Source organism: Heliconius melpomene, chromosome 12 (genome assembly GCF_056956725.1).
Source record: "Heliconius melpomene rosina isolate 202511_hmr_F chromosome 12, ASM5695672v1, whole genome shotgun sequence".
Classification (NCBI taxonomy): domain Eukaryota; kingdom Metazoa; phylum Arthropoda; class Insecta; order Lepidoptera; family Nymphalidae; genus Heliconius; species Heliconius melpomene.
In genome coordinates this window covers 12,782,597-12,803,524 of record NC_140400.1, presented here as the reverse complement: position 1 = coordinate 12,803,524, position 20,928 = coordinate 12,782,597, and the positions used below count along the sequence as shown (strand labels likewise).

At 31.4% G+C, this 20,928-nt stretch overlaps 2 protein-coding genes across 5 annotated transcripts; one reads left to right on the top strand and one right to left on the bottom strand.

Annotated features, from left to right (window-relative positions):
* Positions 1-137: 137 nt before the first annotated feature.
* Positions 138-6,537, bottom strand: su(sable) (suppressor of sable RNA-binding protein). 3 transcript variants are annotated; one of them, XM_085194100.1, is made up of 2 exons: positions 6,355-6,537; positions 138-4,319 (listed from the first exon to the last, which is right to left on the bottom strand). In XM_085194100.1, exon 2 carries the CDS (start codon positions 4,304-4,306, stop codon positions 794-796), a length of 3,513 nt encoding a protein of 1,170 aa, XP_085050226.1. In that variant the 5' UTR covers positions 4,307-4,319; positions 6,355-6,537; the 3' UTR covers positions 138-793. The 3 variants fall into 3 exon arrangements, with proteins under 3 accessions (XP_085050226.1, XP_085050227.1, XP_085050224.1); XM_085194101.1 differs by lacking the exon at positions 6,355-6,537 and adding an exon at positions 5,996-6,287; XM_085194098.1 differs by lacking the exon at positions 6,355-6,537 and adding an exon at positions 5,469-5,912.
* Positions 6,538-7,139: 602 nt separating this feature from the next.
* Ube4A (Ubiquitination factor E4A) lies at positions 7,140-20,911 on the top strand. Of its 2 annotated transcripts, XR_014878598.1 has the most exons (17): positions 7,140-7,982; positions 8,264-8,395; positions 8,704-8,867; positions 9,289-9,468; positions 10,001-10,153; positions 11,596-11,764; positions 12,254-12,389; positions 12,694-12,897; positions 13,329-13,499; positions 13,891-14,014; positions 14,496-14,641; positions 15,213-15,362; positions 16,058-16,301; positions 16,719-16,881; positions 17,066-17,270; positions 17,908-18,174; positions 18,274-20,911. XR_014878598.1 is itself a non-coding variant. In XM_085195289.1 (16 exons), the coding sequence occupies exons 1-16, from the start codon at positions 7,355-7,357 to the stop codon at positions 18,056-18,058; spliced, it is 3,120 nt and encodes a 1,039-aa protein (XP_085051415.1). In that variant the 5' UTR covers positions 7,140-7,354; the 3' UTR covers positions 18,059-20,911. The 2 variants fall into 2 exon arrangements, 1 of the variants encoding a protein (XP_085051415.1); XM_085195289.1 differs by having other exon boundaries at positions 17,908-20,911.
* The last annotated feature ends 17 nt before the right edge of the window (positions 20,912-20,928 follow it).

The window sequence follows — 20,928 nt, the reverse complement described above, 5'->3', positions numbered from 1 at the left end:
CTGAAAAACATCCATTCATATATATTGTTCGTAGTTTAATCGTCATTTTTTTGTCTGTAAAAAAATTTTTCAAGATACAATGAATTCATCGTGACAAAATGACATATATATAAAGGTGCTAAATTAAGACATTTAGATATTAAACATAAATTTATTTTAAGTCCAGTAGCTTTTACCTTTACAAGTCTTTATTAACAGATAAACAAAAGTTTCTTTATTCATTAAAAGTTTCTTATTTCATTACGTTTTATACAAATAATATGTTTAATTCATATATGTATATTGCTTTCAGTCAGTTAATATTACTGGACATATTTGAATCACCTTAATTGCGAAAATGATGATGTGTCGCTCTATCTTCTATTTGAGATCTAAGGCAACTATCTCAAAATGGGCTATGTATACTAGTATCATTTCAAGTACTAACTTCACCACATATTGATCATAATATATCATAAAAACATAAAAACTCAATCATATACCTGCACTCAGTCTTAAAACATTTGGCTCGTATAATGAGTACTTTGAAAATGAACGTAATTCATTTTTTTACATAATTTTTTTAATTATTAATCTTAAGATAAAAAATATTATTGAATCGACTTAGGTCTTAAAATATATACACTAACAAAGAGCATGTACACAAAAGTCTTACTCTATTACAATAAAATAAATTATAAAAAGAGCTATCTTAACTAGTCTAAAATTTCTAATATATTTATCACCTTAATCACATCATGTATATGTGGAAGGGTATGTGTTACTAAAAATAATTTATTTACACTTACAACAGTTAATGCCTATCATTTTTCCAATTACCCCTTTCATTAAAATTCTTTCGATCCCTGTGACCCCTACCGGAAGACCCCCGATTCCATCTGTCGTTTCCCCGGCCTCGATGCCCGCCCCTATTAGGAAACCGCTGAAAGTTTTGTTCACCATCCATATTATAATTGTAATCGTTCCCAGGAGGTCCATTAAATCCCATATTTCCGAAATTGTGGGGACCTCCAAACTTATTATTGTTAAAATTGTGAGGTATGTTTGGCGCGATACCTAGAAGACCTGGAGTTGGACCGCCTCTCGGATCCGACATACCTTGGTTGAAACCGTGCATGTGATTCATATTATTCATACCTCCCATACCCATTGGAGGCATGTTCATCATACCCATGTTCCCTTCCATAGGTCCCGGTCCACCTGGCATATTGTTGAATGGGTTTGTATTTTGATTAAAATTAGTAGGCGTTTTTAATAAAGCCTCCTTGGGCTTGGGTAAATAAGCGAAATCTCCATTTTCTCCTAATGTTATTCCTAAATTAGTAAAAACACCTACTAGCCCAGGATTATTTAGTATTGAAGACAAATCAAACTTTTTACCAGAGAGTTTTTCCTGCTGATATTGCTTTATCATGAGAGTCACCGGTGCTAAGTGTTGATTGACGCAAATTTTGTTTGTGGAACTCAAATCCTTGTACCAATTAGAATTTTGTAAAATTGTTTGTAAATCTAATGTATTTGATTTTTGTTCCTGATTTAATATTTCCACAGTATCTTTAGGCTTCCTTCGAGGATCTACTCGCGGTGCAGTGCTTACAATTTTGGTAGTAGTTTTTTCACTATCACTATTGGATTCATCAACTGATAGTCTAAAAACTTTTCTTAATCTAGGATCAGTCAAAGCCTGTGATTTTGCCGTACTATTTCTTATATCAGTGTAATCTGGTCTAGGTATGTGAATTGGTAATAACTTATATGTGATAGGCGGATGATTGTTTATTGATCCGTTAATTTCTGACGCTGGAGTATAGTTAGGAATTGGTTTGAAAGGTAAACCTAAACGCAAATCGATATCACCGCTTGTATTCTGCCTCAAATCTGTATCACCAAAACTTTCAACTTTATAATCCGACTGCCGTAAATCTACATCAGTTCTTCTACGACCGTCTGTAGGTTCGCCATCTATACACTCATATATAGATACGCGAGAAGGCTTTTTAACTGGAGGTTTATTAATTTCTGATACTTTGGCAGGTGAACGTCTCGATCGTGGATCTCTTGATATATTTTGGTCAGCCGCCTCAACTGTTTTGTTGTCCTGCAAATTATTTTTCATAGTATTAAGCAATTTCGTTACTTCTTCACTAATATCGATTTTTGAAAGATCACCAAGTTTACTTAAAACAGATGAAGGTTCGATTGTTGACATTGCAGATGAAGGTGGTGACATAAATCCCTTTGAAGGTGACAAATTTGGTGAAGGTTTCTTTTTTATTCCTTTTTCTTCATCACTGGAATACCACTTTTCATCTATTAATAAATTATTATCTTCATCGTCGTCGGTCGTAGACCGACGATTTCGCTTTTCAGGGTTTTTGAAAATTGGTTCTGGTTGTAAAAATCGAATATCTGTATCGCCATCAACATGTAATGAATTACTTTCTACGTTAGGCCTGTGTAAGCTAGTATCGCCTTCTGAAAAGGGTAAAATCCTGTGATCAACATCCTTTATTTCATTTGTTTGACTACCTTTATTAGCAGCATCTAATGATTCATTTGAAATATCAATATTTTCCTTGTCTTTTGAAACAAATTTTAACGCATCTTTTGTATATTGATCTATGTCTATCATATCTTTTACATTTGCATCTTTTTTAGCAACTTTATTCGAAGAATCGTCATTTAATGCAGCAGCAGTTGGTTGAAAACGCATATCTACATCTTGTCCGGGTAACTCCGTTGACACCGCTACATTAGTAGGTATCGGTGCTGCGGGAGGTATGCGTAAATCTAAATCTTTTGGTACTGTACTTGAACCTAACGTCACATTTTGTTGCTCTAAATTGTTAATTAATCCTAACTTTTGTATGCTCATTGTGTTAAGTTGAATTTCTGTGATTTGTTTTAAAGATATCCCAATACTGTTAAGCTGTAATACTGTCAATTGACCCAATTGATCTAAATTTTCTATACCCATTTTAGTTAAATTCGAAATTTGTCGAGGTGCCAGTACACCTGTTAAATTTTTTATACTTAAAACATTTGCATTGTTCGCGTTACTATTATTTGGCGATAAACTTAAATTTTGACTTGAATCATTTTGCCAACGCGATTGTCGTACTTTAGGTGATACTTTTGTTTGCCTATCATTATTGAATTGATTACCTGAATTGGTTGTTTCAGCAATATTTTGCGGGTTCGGTATATTTAAATCAAAAAGTGAAGGAATGTTCCTCGTCTGATTGTCGGTATTTTCTGAGAATTGTTGCATTAATTTCAACTGTGTAGTTTGAATCATCTTGAGAGCTCCTTCTCTATTTAATCTTGGAAAGTCACCTAGTATTTCTTTCGGCGCTGATTCTATATGCTTCAGCAAAATATTTTTCAAGCCATCATTCAATGGTTTACCATGTGCAAATTTACATTCATCTTTATATATACAAGGAAGTCCAGTATGATAATATTTACAAGGAAAATCTGCATGCATATATAAGCATTTATCTCTTTTCGCACAGCAGTCCATAAGATAAAACTTACAGAGTTCCATTTTTCTAGGAGGTTGAGCGTCATGGGAATATATGCAATCGTCGCCTTTATGGCATTTCCCTTGCATATAATACAAGCAGACACCATCAGGATCTTGCATAGGATGAGCTCCAGCTCCCCTTCTCCTGTCATTTTTATTTTTATTACGATCGCGCTGAGGTGGTCTGTGTCTTTGTTGACGATGAGATTGATGATCTCTAGAATCTTGGCTACTATCAGATTCGTATGATTCCCTGTCATCATCCTCATACATTTCGTTAGGCGATTGTTTTTGAACGGGTGATGCCCCCCTTACGCACATCATTTCGCTTTCATCCATTTCATCTGAATAGTCTTGCTTTTTTCGCTTTTTGCTGGGACCGTCTTTACTATCGTATTTCTTACGTTTTTTATGTTTACGACGTTCCTCTACATCTTCATCAGCCTGTACTTCATTTCCGTCACTTTTGTTCATAGCCTTTCTAATCGCTTTTTCAATATTACCAGCAAAATCATCTTCGATTGATTCCGCGTATTTCCGATTTTTTTTACTCTTATCTTTAAATTTTTGTTCGCTCTTATTTGACTTTGATTTCTTTTTCTTACCTGATTTGGAATAGTAATAATTTTGTGTATTTAATTTATCTTGATCTCTAGTATCTTCATTTTCTGCTATGGATTCTTCTTTCTTTTCTTCTTTTTGCACTTCGTTTATTTCTTCACCGTCACTTTCGATCTCTCCATCTTCTAGATCATCTGTGTTTGAAGCTGGATCTGCCATTGTAATGTTTTCACTGAAATTGAGATAAGAAAAATATTAGCATTTTAATTTAAAAATTTACATAAAACGGATTTCAGTAAAATTTTGTAAAACAATCCTTTTAATGTTCATTGTTTTATCTTATAGAAACAAGAGATAACATAATAGTTACGATAATTTTATGAGATATGCTAATGTAAAGATTATTTCACAATTAATAAATAATTTATTTGTATTTACTGGAAACAATTTCTTTTATGAAATCTATCGTGTCATTAAAGGACTCGAGTTAGTTGAAATTTTATTTTCGTGTATTATAAAAAAAATATAGATAAAGATAAAATCAATACCACTGATTTCACATTTTTTTAATAAATTTCTTAACACAACCAAAAGACAATCTATAAATTTAAAATATATTAAGGATAATCTGAATACTAAGGTTTTGCAATTCAATTATAAATATCTCATTAAATAACCTTAGTATACTCTCATGACCTAAATTAACAAAAAGACAGACAAGTTGTGTGCCAAGTTTATTGTTTAAATAAATTCTTAATCATTTCTTTTTTAATTATGTTCATTTCTGTAATTAATAGATAGGTATATAAATTAGCTTTATCCTTCATTTAGTTGTGATACGACAAGATCCTGTAAGCTATATTAAGTTCATTATTTCTATTATTAAACAACTACAAATGATACTCAAATATATCTGAAATTTTAATGTTAAATTATAATAAAATATAATCTTTTGTAATTTTCAACCTAATAATTACGTCATTCGATTGGTGACTGGCGAAATATAAATCGGCCGCCATGTTCGTATAACCCGACCAAATCGGAAACGTTTATTTAATTATGTGTTTTGAAATATATTAATATAACACAAATGATTTAGATATATTCGATTATTATAAACATTTTTATCAAAACAAAACTTAGTGTACATTAAGTAAAAATTATATATCTCGGGACGAATGCACACTTATTCTTATACTCACACTCACACATACATATATGCCATTTCTTTTACGAGACTGACGTCCCTAATAATGATATTTTACAAAGTATTCAAATAATACAATTGTAAACAATTTAATATAAACTTGCGGTAAAACGCATTTTAAATATGTCTATCATGTTCAAGCGAGAGCAATTTTCGATATTCTCTATACTATACCTAATAATCGTCGAAACAATTGTCATTGGAATGAATCTCCAGAATCACAAATTAGAAATAATTGCGCAGGAATGAAATTAACATGTATGGCAGAAGTCAGTAGACTAACTAACTGTTCATAGCCACAACTTTCAAGTAAATTAGTAGTAATACAAGCAGATATGCAAGCAGTGGGTGGCCGTTCACATTTCACAATGTCTTGCTATTTGGTGTACGCAGCGCTCTCGCTCGCCACGATATAAATGACGTCAGCCTTCTAGAACGGCAAGATATTTGTCCTTCCTTTTTCGAGGTCACGCGTACAACGCTCACTCACACAAACACAGACTTACGTTACTGGCGTATAGCTATTCGCGACTTTATCCTACCGTTTTAAATAGGTAGCATTAAAAGTAAATATTGTTAAGAAAAAATGTTATTTGGGACGTTATAACAATTGCAAATTTCTATGTATGCTATATAACTTTAAACATTAAAGCATTTTCCCATCACCATTAATGTTTCTTATAAAAAAAAATTAAACTTACTATGTATTATTTATAATAATTGATTACTACGTATTAAATACGAATATGTCCTACTAATTCATGCAAAAACTATACAAATTTTTCATACAAATAAAATGACATTTTTAATAGACACTAATTACAAAATGGTGTACCAAGAATTTGACGCCATTTTGACAATTTTAGTCAATGAAGTGTTTACTACATTTAAATAAATTATTAAATAGATTCTTTATGAAAAATATGTGTAGCAATATATTTGCACGTGTGTGACAAATTGAGCAGACCAAGCACTTTATGCAATTAAAATTTAGGGGACACGCATCTGATTAATATGTCCTAACAAGTAAATACATAATATTAAGTGTTACCAATCTTACATTAAATCAACAATTCACTATGTGCGACTACTATACGCCATGTATTAGAATTCTTTCATAGCATTGCTGCATAAAGACGTAGACGTAACAAATCGAGTACGGAATATTATTGATTTCGAATTCAGACGACGACTGCAGCGAAACAAAAGCAAGTTTTGCGTTAATTTAGTTCCCAGTTCCAACACGGATATTGAAGGCGCTAATGTGGATACAGTGATACCATAACTATAGCAATAATGTAAAACTGATTTGAAAGCTATTGATTTTTTTTATTCATGTAAAGATTATTTAATTTTTTACTATTATTGAAATTAATAAAAAAATATTTAAGTAATATACTGCTATTAATAGTTATCATAATATTTTTTAACGCATAGGTTGTGTTTTCAATAAAAAGTACTATAACGATCATATTCAGAAATATTGCAAAGGTGGCTCCCATGGGCAATGGATGTTGCAATTAATACAGATAAAAGAAAACAGTCAACATTTTAAGTACAGTATAATAAGTTATATACTTTTTTATATTATTATATAATAATTATTATTAGTATTTGTTACACTTAACGTAATTATACTTAAATTAGTTTTATTATTATTTTAACAACATTATTAATATGATTTAAAGACAAGAGTCAAAATTTATTTATTAACAAATTCGTTATTGTACTATATATCAACAGTTTTATAAAAATAATATTTAAATCAAGGAATGTATTACATGTATTTATCTATATTAAGATATTATTTACAACTGTCATAATCAATTTTTCATCGTCAGTCTGACTGTCACTGTCAATTTTTATCAAATTTGTGATAAAGAAATTAAATTTTTACAGTCAGCATTTTTGAAAACGCCTAATAAAGAATTGTTTTGTAATTAAATATTTCTAAAATCACCACACTAGCCGGTTACAGTGTAATTAACCATGTGAAATCCTCATTTAGTGTGTAACATTGTTATTATTTTATTTCTTCGTTACTAAAATTTTTAATTACAATGTCAGACCCAACCAACCCATTTGCGGGTCTATTAGGAGTGCCAGAAGTTAAATCTACAAATGACAAGGAATGTAGTGAAAATACACAACCTTTAGATATTAATTTAAAGCAATCACAAGAGAATGAAAAAGTCAAAACAATAAATTGTATAGTTGAGGATGTTTTTCATTTCACTATAAATCCTGATGCAGTTAAAGGTGAAACAAATAAACAATTAGTATATTTAGAAGAATTAGCCCAAGCCATGAATCCAAGAATATATATTGACTTAGAAGCTTTAGAGCAAGCTCTGTTTGAGAGATTATTACTGCAAGATATTAATAAAAGTGTTATACCAACAAACACCACAGTATTTAAAGATCATGTTATACAAAAAAAAGTCTTTCCTTATTTATTCAGTTCAATGGAGAATATTCAAGGATACAATCTTACAGATAAGCCATATATTAAGAATGCACTAGATAAAATGATGGAACTCATATTTAGAAATGCTGTTACTGCACTGAAACAGCCAGCCTTGTTTGAAGGACAAGACTTTTCATTCCAATTAGTAGCTATTTTACAACATGTAGGTCCCCAAAGTCATATATTTTTTAATGATTTGATTAAAGCATTTGTGTCTGAGGGTAAGTAGTTTTTTACATATGTAATTAGTATTATATATATAAAAGAAGTTGTTATAATTGAGGCTGTTGTGGCACAGCAGCACAACTGACTAAATATTAGGATTGTGGATTTGATTCCCACTTGCGGGAGTGATTTTTTTTTCATTTCCTCACTTTGCCAATAAGGCAAAACTTTGCAAAAATTCAGTTCCACCACTCAAAAAAGGAAAAAGTTTGTCTTAACACTAGGATCCCTCTGCAAAAAAAAAATTTCATTAATAATATGATATTGAAATTTTCAGGTGATAGTGAATGTCAATCACAATTAAAAGATTCAATGATACCTGTACTTCAAAGAATTCATACAGATATAGTTAACTCTAATGTAGTTAATTTACCCATTTATATATTGCCATCTATACAACTTTTTGCAAGTAAGTATTTGAAATGTTGAATTTGTATATGTTTAAGTTCATTATGGAATAGTGGGACAGCGTGGCTTTGTCCTACCCTGACAGTTGTGGATTCAGGCCCCATGATTACATTATAAACATTATTATATTTCTTCTCTCTGGTAACAAGGCAAAGTGTGGTGTTGAGTATGCACAAACTCAACATGCAATGCCTCGGAAATTTGTAACAAATTAAGGAGTAGAGTGTTCCAACACTAGGTTCCCCTTGACTATCCCGCTATATCAACCACATCATGAAACAAAAAAAAACATTAATACAATTTCTCCAGGCAATCCAAACTTGGCACCCATTTTAATGGATGCTTGTGAACCAAAAATGGAAAGTAATGGAAGGCAGTATCAAGAGTCTGTAATAGGTGCCTTGTTAAACCTTTCTGTATTGCCAAGGACTGGAACATCAATACATGAATTTTTTGATAATCCTTTAGACCAGGTAATATTATGCTCATAATATCTGGTACTACTATTTCATATGTTAGAGAATGTTTATAGTACATCTATACTAATATTATGAAGCTGAAGAGTTTATTTGATCAAACAAAATAATCTCAGGAACTAGTGATTGTCACTGGTTTGAATTGAAAAAACAAGTTCATTTGTCGAGTAAGGTGTAGTGTTATTTTTCTTAATGTAACCCATAGTATTTACATTAAAAGTTTCTTTGGGAACTTAAAATGTATAATTATACAACTTTTAGTTATTTTTTTTAATTTATTTTATTTTGATTTTAGACAAGACCAGAGAGACTTGAAATACTATTTTTTATTAAGCATTGTTTTTTCCTTTCTTACAAATGCAAAATGTTAACTTGTAAACACATTAATATTTTTTTGACATTATTAATCTCCTTTCAGGCAGCTACAGTTCTAATAGAAAGTTCTGTTTGGAATGCAACATCACATCTTACAAATAACTTACACAAGATATTCTTGTCTCTATTAAAAGGTGGTTCACAGTTAAAAAATAGATTATTATCATGGATAGGTAAATGTTTAAAATCCAATGTTGCTAGAGGAAAGTTATGGAATGTTCAGGTAAAAATCATTGATAAATTATTAAGACACTCAATTTTCGACATATTGCAAGTTGCCACTCAAGGCCATTCTTTGTCTTGTTACCAGATTAGGGAAATGAAAATATTTTGTTTCCCAGAGTAGAAATCGAACCTACAACCGTCGAATTTTACAGGCTCTGTGCCTCTGCTCCAGAAAGGCCTTAAGTTGTAAACTATTAAGTTTTGTAATTATTTATAGATTTAAGTGTTTATGTAGATCCTTTTTAAGCCCCCTTTTTAATGTTTTTTTGGAAATTAAAATGATCTAATGAGTAACAAAATGGCACTTAAATTAAATATGTTTCTTTAACACTATTGTAGCACAATAGGTAAGAGTTTAAGCTACATTAAGGGTAATAATTATATATTTTTTTAATTTCTATGTCTTGTAACATGCCTATGCCTAATGTGCAAAGCCTCTGTAAATAAATTTCAAAATTAGAATGAACTCTAGTTATTTATGAGAAAATGTGAAGCTGTAATTAATTAAATAAATAATCTATATATTATAGGCTGGTGAAATGAGTGTTGCATCAATGAATTGTGTGTCTGATGGTTTTATGGTAAATCTTGGTGCAGTCCTTCTTCATCTGTGCCAGCCATTTTGTACCAAGTCAGATGACCCAAAATCATTAAAAATTGATCCAACATATGGTGCAGTAACTGTAAGTAAAATAATTATGTATTTTTATCAAATACTAGTGGGCCCGGACGCGACTACGCCCGCGAAAATATAAGCCTAAATAGTTAAAATAAATAATTAAAATAAGTTAAAAAATAATGTAAGTGGAGATTTATTATTAGAAAAAATATATAGAAGTAAAAGTAACTAAAGGAAATTCTTAATATTAGAAAAAGTACTTAAAGCTTGCCGTGCGCGCGTACTAAACATTTTTCTATATTAAATAATTATTAATTTTTGCGAACAATATTAAATAAAATCCCAAATGATTAAAATTACGATATTTTAAGTGTATAACATCGGTATAGATAACCGAACTGAGATAAATTAATTATAAGTAGCAAATAATTACATAAAAAATAATAGTAATTCGAAAATATATAAAAATTTACAAAATCATCAAAGTCATCTGCCCGTTTGCGTCGGTCATACTATACCACTCGTAGGCTAGCTCATTTGGAATCAGTGACATCTTAATTATTTATTAGAATGTTATACAGTAAACTATAATTTCCATCTACATGAAATGCTAAAAGTGACTATTATATTTATTTTCATAAGGATGAATATCAAATTATAGAAATCATCTAATTTTTGTTAATGTATACAAATCTATATCGGCGCGCGCCATGTATGCATTAAGCAAGCTCATTTTGGGTGACGTTTTCTTAAAACAACAAACTTTGCAAGCCGTTGCTTAGCAACGCGTAGCGACCATTGTTATTAACATGGCGGAATAAATTGCATGTCAAATTAATTATTTTAATATATTGGTATATATCGAAAATATTACAAATATGAGAAAAAAAAGTATCCTATGTTCATCCCGAGACCCTCAAGTATCTCTATATGAGTATTTTATCACAATTAAATTAGCGGTTTGGGCGTGATTGCGTAAAAGACAGACAGACAGACAGACAGACAGAGTTACTTTCGAATTTATAATATAGGTATGGATAAATGTTATTTAATTTTTTTTTGGTTAATATATTATGGTGATTATAGATATGGCATTAAAAAAATTAAAACCCTAATGGTTTGAGTAGAAATTTTATTTTATAAATAATTTTATTTCATTATAAGTTCTGATCACACCCTTTTACAGTGTTATTTTAAATGTGATGGTTATGGGTTTGATATTCACTCGAGGGAATGATTGTACTTAAAATGAATGACTTGCTTCTACGATACAATTAATTATTTTTTCACCTTAATTACTCTTGTGGCCTGTGGCGCAGCGAGCTTAACTCGCGCCCGGGGGAAAACATTTTTACAACACCCCCCAGGAGAACACAATATATTTCATATATATCTTTAAATAGTTTAGCGAATTATTTGGCGTCCCTTTATGAGCGACGCCCGGGCCATGATGACCTAAATGATTTCACATAATTTTAAAATGTATTCTGTATTTTTTTTCTTTAGCCAGAAGAATGCGTAGTTAAGTCAGTACATTTGGATTGCTTGCACAATGAAACATGTTTGTTACCACCACGAGAGACGGAAGAAGGTCAAACTATTAAGCGACCGACTGCGGAATCTTATACATTTGTTACAGAGTGCTTCTTCATGACACATAAATGCATTGATTTAGGTAATGTTTTGGACTTTATATTTTAACTTGTTACCAGAGCGACGAAATAAAAATATTATTAAATAAAAGTAATATGTTCCCCTGAGTGGGGATCGGCGTCGCAAATCAAGTCACGGATCGTTGGAATTACAATTCGTTTAATAACTATTCGTATTGAATATTTAGTGAGTTTTCCTTTTATTTGTGAGAATTCTGATATTTAGAACATTCTGTACACCTATGCTGAGTAAACAAGGTGTGACATTAGCCTTTTAAGTCTTATCTTAGATCTTAGATTGTTAATACTTCCTAAAGTTGAATCACACGTGCTGGTCACGGTTGGTTGCAAAAAAAGTGCATTTATACTATAGTTTCTGTCCAATCGCGCATATATGAATATTCATATATGATATATTTGAGAAATATTTCTCAAATAATAACATTCTTACAGACTGAGAATGAACCGTGACCGGCACTATGAACTGTGAATCCACCCTAATTGTATTTCAGGTGTAAGAGTGTGTGCAGAGAAATTGTACCGTTGTGGTCAAGACTTAGGGCGTGCGCAAAGGGCGCTGGCCGACGTGGCGGCCGCGCACCACGTGCTCGACCCGTTGAGGCAGCGCGCGAGGTTTCTTATGACCAAGTGAGTTTAGTTAGTAGATTACAGCCTCAGAGTACATCTTGCTTGTTGGAGGGTAGGCAGAGGGAATCTAGTGTTAGTACGTAATTTTATAGACGTTGATCTTTGATCTTGTATCTTTTAGATTCACTCTGTATCCCGGCAGCGGAACTTAGTAATAAGACACTCCGTTTCTCACACACCGTGTTGACTGGTGGAATGGACCAATAACCGTCGTTTATACGCTGTGCCACCTAGTTACTACGGCCCCGATATATGGAATATTTTTTTATAAATATGATATTATATTATAAATCAAATTTTACAGATTTGTCAGCCTCCGATGCGCATTACTAGAGAACGAGATGCTAACCAACCTTCATAGATTACAAGCAACTACATGCACGTGGCTAGTGCAAGTCGCGGCGAGAGTACCCCCGCCGCCCGGAGAGGAATCCCCACCTACCTATGCACCGATCACGCTAGTGCATTTGCATATGCCTGTTGTTACACCACCGCCGGATACTTTGAGGTTATTTTTTTTTGTTTACCTTATCTCGCGTATTACAGAAAAGGCAGAAGGAACCTAGTGTTAGAACAGTCTGTTCCGCACAGTCACACCCTGGCCGGATGTTTTCTTCTTATTATTCCATGCTACGTAAAAGATTTTTTTAGAAATAATGAAATTATAATTGTAGTAAGCTAAATTGAGATAATGGACTTATAACCATCGTATGAGCCAGATAACGTGGCCTATGTTAACAACAAATAAAAAAAGTGTATCTCCAAAGTATTCTAGTCGTAAGTTGATTATATATTCCACTTCATCATATCATTAATTTCCAACAAAACAAAGTATACGCAAAAATATACTTTATATTTTACTACACCAACTTCTCAGATGTTTACAATATATTTCTACAAATATTAATGGATTCATATAGAATAAATTCTTCATTTTAGATGTATACCGGAGTTCGTGTTAGAAAACATAGTGGTGCTGATAACAATGGCGCGCCGCACTGTAGGGGCTATCACTGACGAGGCGGACACCGCGGGGCTGCTGCAACCGGCCCTCACGTTAGTACTGATGTTCATGGGCGACTCTTCAAGAACTTATAATCCACATTTGAGGTATATAGGTTGATATTTATATTTTTATAATATGCAATTAAAATTGACAATACAAAATTATTTTGAGATGTAATTATTTTTAAGATTACTACTTACTGTACTGATCTTTCTGATGGTTTCATAATGTTAAAATAAACTATTTATATCTTGTGCACTCTTCTCCATTGGTGTTAAAACAAGGACGTGGACCAAGTAAAAGTCTAATAATATTATTATTTTCTGGGTGAGAATGCCGCATTTGATACCGTATAATAAGAAAAACCTATATTTTACTACAATTTGTCCTTTTCTTATTGAGAAGCAAATAAATTTAGTCAATTTTCATAAGTTACATATGTGAGATATTTAAAAATAGTGCAAGTATATATAATTTATTATTAAATATCTTTAGGGCCCGCTTAGCAGAATGCCTAGAAGCGATGTTGCCCAATCACCCCGACGATCAACAGCCGCTTAGCAATATGGCATCGTTTTACAGAGAGCAACTATTTAAAGAACATCCCCATAGGTTACAGGTGACTACTTTATTATTTGAATTGTTTTAATAGACTTGCTTACGTTGTCTGTTAATTTATGTAAATGATCACATGAGGCCTTTATTTAATAAGTAGCATTTTCTTTCTTTCCAAATGATCAGTCTTAGCATTATCATCTTTGGGCGGCGATAAGCTATCATTTGTAAAAATATCCTAACAGAGGTGCTAACATCATAAATATGTTGTAACAAGTATATTTAGGATCGACGTACCTTGATAGAACGTATGACTAAAGTTACGTTAAAGGTAACATTAGGTATATAATCGTGTAACACATATAAATCTATTGTATCTCATATACAGATATGTATCATTTAACAGATTGTTCAAAATAGATAAATTATTGAGACCGGCCGTTAGTAGTTAAAGTTTTTGGATAGTTTCTAAGAGGTGCGTCTTTGAGCTCCGCTGTGTTCGATTTGTGAATCTATAAATTTTATTACATGTATAATATTTCCAGCTTGTGCCTTGTCTTCTGGATGTATTTGTGGGCATAGAAATGACAGGACAAAGTGTTCAGTTTGAACAGAAGTTTAATTACCGTCGCCCTATGTACCTGGTTATGGATTTCTTGTGGAATAATGAAGAACACAGGGAAGCTTTCACGTGAGATATTTAATTAACTCTACAACTTGTTTTATAGAAAGCCCAGTAGGACAAGCTCTGGCTGCAAATATGGAGTTTGTGAGGTTGATCCGTTGAGTTTAGCCACTCAACACGTGAATGTCTCGAAAGTCTCGAGAGTATCTTAACATTAGGTTCTCTCTGCCTACCACACTACTACATGCTATATGTGGAATACAACGTGTAGTTTATGTAAATACTAGCGGCCCGCTCCCGGTTTCACCCGCGTAAACTATGGTATTACTAATTTTTGTCTCCATGGCTACGTCCTAGTGACGTCTATGCAAAATTTGAGACTCCTAGCATTTGTAGTAACCAAGTTTCATACAAACTTTCGACCCCAAAAACAACCCCTTAGAAGTCGAATATTAATATATGCAAATTCCCGTCTTAGCGAGCACCTACGTCGTATAAATAACTCCTATGCAAAATTTGAGATTTCTAGCACATGTAGTTTCTGAGATTTCGTGATGAGTGAGTGACCTTTCGATTTTATATATATAGATAAACTGAAATTACATACCCTAACTTAAAAAATCTATAATATTTCCAGTCGACTAGCTAAAGAGGCTGAAGCGAATATGGAAGCAGTACATCCACCACTATTCCTACGATTCGTAAACCTTTTAATGAACGACGCCATTTTTCTTTTGGACGAGGCACTCGGCAACATGGCGCAGATACGCACCATGCAAACTGCTCAGTATGTATTTTGTATTGCTTACTTTACTATATAATATTTTATAGACATGCTTGCTCATTATATTCCATTTTTTTTCTTACATATTTTTATAATATTCGTACTAAAATAAGTAATAAAACATTTTTTTTTTTTAAATAAATTATATTTTTTTAATAATTACCATCATTATTTAAAAAATCATCATTATTTATTATGGATTTTTATTTCAAATTAAATATGTACATAATATTTTTAATTATTAAAATAAATTTATATAAATATAATATAAATTTAATATAATTAATATAATATAAATTTTTTATTATTAAAATAAAAAACATTATTCACTTGATTTTGTTTATCAAGTTTTATTATTAGTATATATATATATACAGACACACACTTTACAGTTTAGTGATAAGGCCGCCTTTTCACATTTTATAATTTTATAAGCTCTTGTAAGATTATATATTTGTATTCTGTCAATTTTTTTTTCGATTAATTAACACACTTAAGTCATTATGTTACTTTCTAATACATAATACACGTATTATATTCCAATAGTATTTGTTAAAATTGTACAGGAATTTTCCATATATCAATCTGAATAAAGATAGCTATATTGGCTTCTATATAATTGAAATTGATCAACTTTTATTTTTATTTCCAAATATGAATAAATGGTAGTTTAAAATGTCTTTTTTCTTATAATATAGGGAAACAGGAGCTTGGGCATCCCTTTCTGCTGCTGAACGGGAACAAAATATAGCAAATCTCTCACACACAGGCATGCTAGCTCGTTTCGACAATATTCTAGGGAAGGACACAGTGCGCGCACTGGTTCGTCTCACTGCCCACGCGCCATACGTGTTCTGCCATCCAACGCTCGTTGAACGTATTGCTTCCATGTTAAACTACTTCTTGTTGCACCTGGTGGGACCTAATAAAAAGAATTTTAAGGTTTGTAAGGTTTTTGGGTATGTGTGTGTAAGTGAATGTATGTACCTAGTACTAATGTTATTATAAATTCTACATATATGTATTATTGTTTTTTTGTTATGTCACATTGAACATTTCTCTATATGCTAATATTAAATCAACTTCACGTTTTATCTTGCACAGCAGGGTAGGCAGAGGGAACCTAGTGTTAAGACCTCCGTTCCCCACTCTCCGCCGAATTCTCGAGACTACTATTAAATATTTTATAATTTCCTTATAAATACCTTCATAGGGTGAAGATCTTATTAGGTAATTTGAGCTTTATAAATAATGTATTTACAAATTAATGTTGCCTTTACATATTAAAAAAAACCATAAATAAATAAATTTTGTTCTACAGCAAAATAAAATGCTTATATGCCAATTTTTTTTATTCAGGTCAAAGACATGAAAGAATTCGAATTTGAACCCGCTAATACAGTGCTGGATATCTGTCGCATGTACGTGGAGCTTGGCAACAACCCGCGCTTTTGTGCCGCCGTGTCTGATGATGGACGATCGTATTCGCCACAACTGTTTACTTTGGCAGAGGCTGTTTTGGGTAAGTTTTTTTTTGGCAGAGGGAACCTAGTATTAGGACATTCTGTTCCATACTTTTCGTCCAATTTACGAGACATTGCATCGTGAGCAACGACCCGTTAAAAATTTCGTCCTGCTACGTTAAAAATATTTGAACGCTTTCTAAAATGTAATTTACTTTTCTTAGTTTCAAATACAATTTCCAGTGCGCATCGGCGGTGGTGGGCTCATAACGTCTCTACAAGATGTGGCATCCCGCGTGGCGCAGCTGGCAGAACAGCGTCAGCGCGACGAGGAAATACTCGCGAATGCGCCTGATGACTTCCTGGACCCCATCATGAGCACCATCATGCTGGACCCCGTCATCCTGCCCAGTTCTAGGACCACAGTAGATAGGACCACTATAGCCAGGTATCGTGGTGTAATTGTTTTTTTTACAGTGACGTTGTATTTCGCACACAGCAGAGTAGGCAGAGGGAACTCAGTGTTAAGATATTCCATTTCCAATTTTTCGCCGAATTCTGAAGTCATTGCATGTTGAGTGGCGGAATTCAACGTCGTGCTTTGCTTCGACTGAGCGAAGAAATGAAAATATTAAATATTTCATTTCCTTGAATTTCCTGTATTACACCGTATTTTAAATTTCATTTTTATAATTTCCTAACAATGTGCATTGTTATTTTAAATTTCCTTTGTATCTCTAGGTTTTTAAATATTTTTTTTTTTTTGCACACTAGTGGACTATAGAATATCAATATTGTTTTGTGAAACTTTATGTAAAATATAACAATGGATATAAAAAAATTGTAATTGCCGACAGCTAAATTGACTGAAAACTAAAGAAACATATTATTTACTTGCCAATAAAGTAAATTGTTATTATACAATTCTTTCTATTCATTCATTTCTAGTATTCTTATAAATTTATCTTAGAACCTATTGAATTATAAGGGACCTTAAATGATCCTAAGGTAATAACTGGCAATACTTCCCTTAAATCGGGCAAATACTCTCTGCTTTACCTTAATATTATAATATATTTTTTCAGACATTTACTAAGCGATCAATCGGACCCATTCAATCGTTCACCTTTATCGATGGATCAAGTAAAATCTAACACGGAGCTAAAAGAGAGGATACACGCTTGGATTGCTGAAAAAAAACAAAAAATGGGACAAAACACATCCAGTTCTACTTAAAGAAATTAATTTTAATTTGTCAAAGTGTAGCCACTTTGAATTCGCAGGGAGTTGCAATTTAAATGAACAATAACTTTACTAGGAAATGTACTAATTGTTCTAAAATAAGTGTATATGTAATGAGATATTTGATTTTCGCGATTATTACACATTTTAAATGAAACACTAACCCGATTTTTTTAGGTTCACGCACTATCCTGCATATAGCAGGATAGGCAGGGTGATCCTGGAAACCTAGTAATAAGACACTCCCGTTCCTCACTTTGCTGGAGGCATTGCGTATTTAGTGGCAAGACTCAATGGTGTTCTTTGCCTCGTTACTAGATCGAGGAAATGGAAATATCAAATATTTCCTCAAGTGGGAATCGAACCCACGATCAGTCACGATTACCATTGCACGGCTGTGCCCTCGCACCACAACTGGTAGATCGGATACCTACCGGGTTCACGTGTGACAACGGCCTACTACTCAGTGTTTGAAACATAGCGTTTTCAAAAATGTATAAATATACGGGATTAATACGGTTAGAGAGTTTCATTTGAAAAATGTATATGTATGTAATATTGTATATACTACATTACGTGTATTTCGATTTAAATTGTACAAAAGTTACCAGAAATATATGAACACTATCTCTGAGTCTGCTATAGTTATTTCGAAAACATTATATAACTAACATTTTGAATATGAAATATTAAAAGGGAATATTTACATCAATAATTTTTTTAAGTCTAAATTTCAAGTTCAAATTTAATAATCACATATTGAATTTTTTATGCTATATCCTTAACATTGGAACAATTAACAATACACTATAGATATTGATGATTTTAATAATATAATTGATTCTCAGATTGTCTGACACTAGGGAAATAAGTGTGGTGCTTTACCCACACTCTACAAGTAACGGCCAGTAATAACATTAATGTGTAAAGGAAAATATACTATAGGTAGGTGTAGGCCTATTTATAACATGTATGCCGTTCTTTAAATATTGTGTAAAGAAATGCAAACATTTTACTGAATATTTAAAATGTTTCACAAACTTTATTAGTTTAAATATGCCATATATTTCTGGTAATATACACAGTAAATTATATGTATTATTAAATATTTCCTTGTGGAAGCAGGAAATATACTTTATACCACATTAATGGTGGTTATAACTTTAAATACTATTTGAATTTTGTCGGTGAAACATTTGCCTTGGTTTGCTTTTTTTAGTATGTTGGATTCTATCAAAGAACATAAAGTATCCTAGTTTATACTTTCAGTCAGAAAGATTAATAATAAAATTTATTGTATGACAATCAATTTTACAAATGTAACACAATCAATATTTTATAACAAGAAATGATATATGAAATAACAAATGAAATATTGCATTGCTATAATATGTTTCTTTAAATTTTTTGAAATGAGCCCACAGCAATCTCGCATTTTACTACGTTATTATATTTAATACTTTTATGTATGGTTTTATGTTGAATGTAAACTTATTACACAAATATGTTCTATTAATTTTAAATATTCCATAGAACATTGTAGCTGTATTTTTCATAATAATATTTATTTATATTTTGTACTATAAAAAAGGGTAAGGGGTCAAATCTTTAATAAGATTAATGATGATAGCGTTATCGGGATTTATATTCAATTATTTTGTATATCCTATGCATTTTTACTAAAACTAGGGCAACAAATGTATTTATTACACATCTGACTAATTTATGCATTATATAATATGTATATTTTGTTCATACAACTGTCGGTCTGAGGTCGTGCCTTCCAATTGAATTATTATAATACAAGGGATATTTGTGCACGATCATCTTCAAATTGTTTGCTGCATCATTTATATTATTATAATTTAGAAAATAAACCGTAGAATTACAAATAAAAAACCAAATGAATGTAAAAAAATGTTATTTTATAAAACAATCTCTAGAAATAATGTTTACGTAAAATTGTGATTTTACGTTTAGGAATATATAAGAAAAATTAGGTTGTCAGTGCAAATGTGACTATTTCTACTGTTCAAAAATATAATAGTGAATACAATCTTTTTACTTAATGGAAGTAGTTTTAAAAAACTTAATTCGAAGTTTCACAGGAAATACATTTTTATAAGGATCTAAAAAGCGTTTTTTTTTTTAAATAATAAAGTTCAATTCATATCATTCAGTTAAGATGATACAGTACTTATATAAGATTGTCCACTTTATACTTTTGTTGTGGTAAGTTGTTAAACCAGGTTCACATTTAACAAGAGCCATTTTAAATCTTGTCCAAATGTAGTAAAATAGATATAATGTAATTATATAAGTCACATTTCAAACTTATTGAGAGAAGTTTTACAAATATAAAAAATGTTGTATGGTGTCAGCAAATTTAAAATAGTACTGACTCTTGTATATCTTCCGCGGTTTTCAACAATAGCATTTAATAAGTGCTGATTAAATTAATTAATTGTAATAGATAGATAAAGAGATTAAACAACAAACTTTTAATTTGAGCTTTTATACACACATTCTTAATAAATATGTTTATTTGATTAAAAAACTATTTGGTTATAGTTTAATTTGTAAAACTATTATGTAACAAAAAATATATTATCAAAGTACATTGTACTAAAGTATTGATAGTTTTACCAAAATTTGTTAAGTTTTTGTATTAAATATGGTCTTAGGTTATACTTATTAATAAAGACATTTATTTGTGATAAATGATTTAAGTTTTATTGTGATTATTCAATATCTGTATATATAACATTGTATATTTTATTGCACTGAGAATTCCTTTATTTTTTTTTGATTGAAAACTGCATAATTAAATAGATATTGATAATGAAATTGTTTTCTTTTTTAAT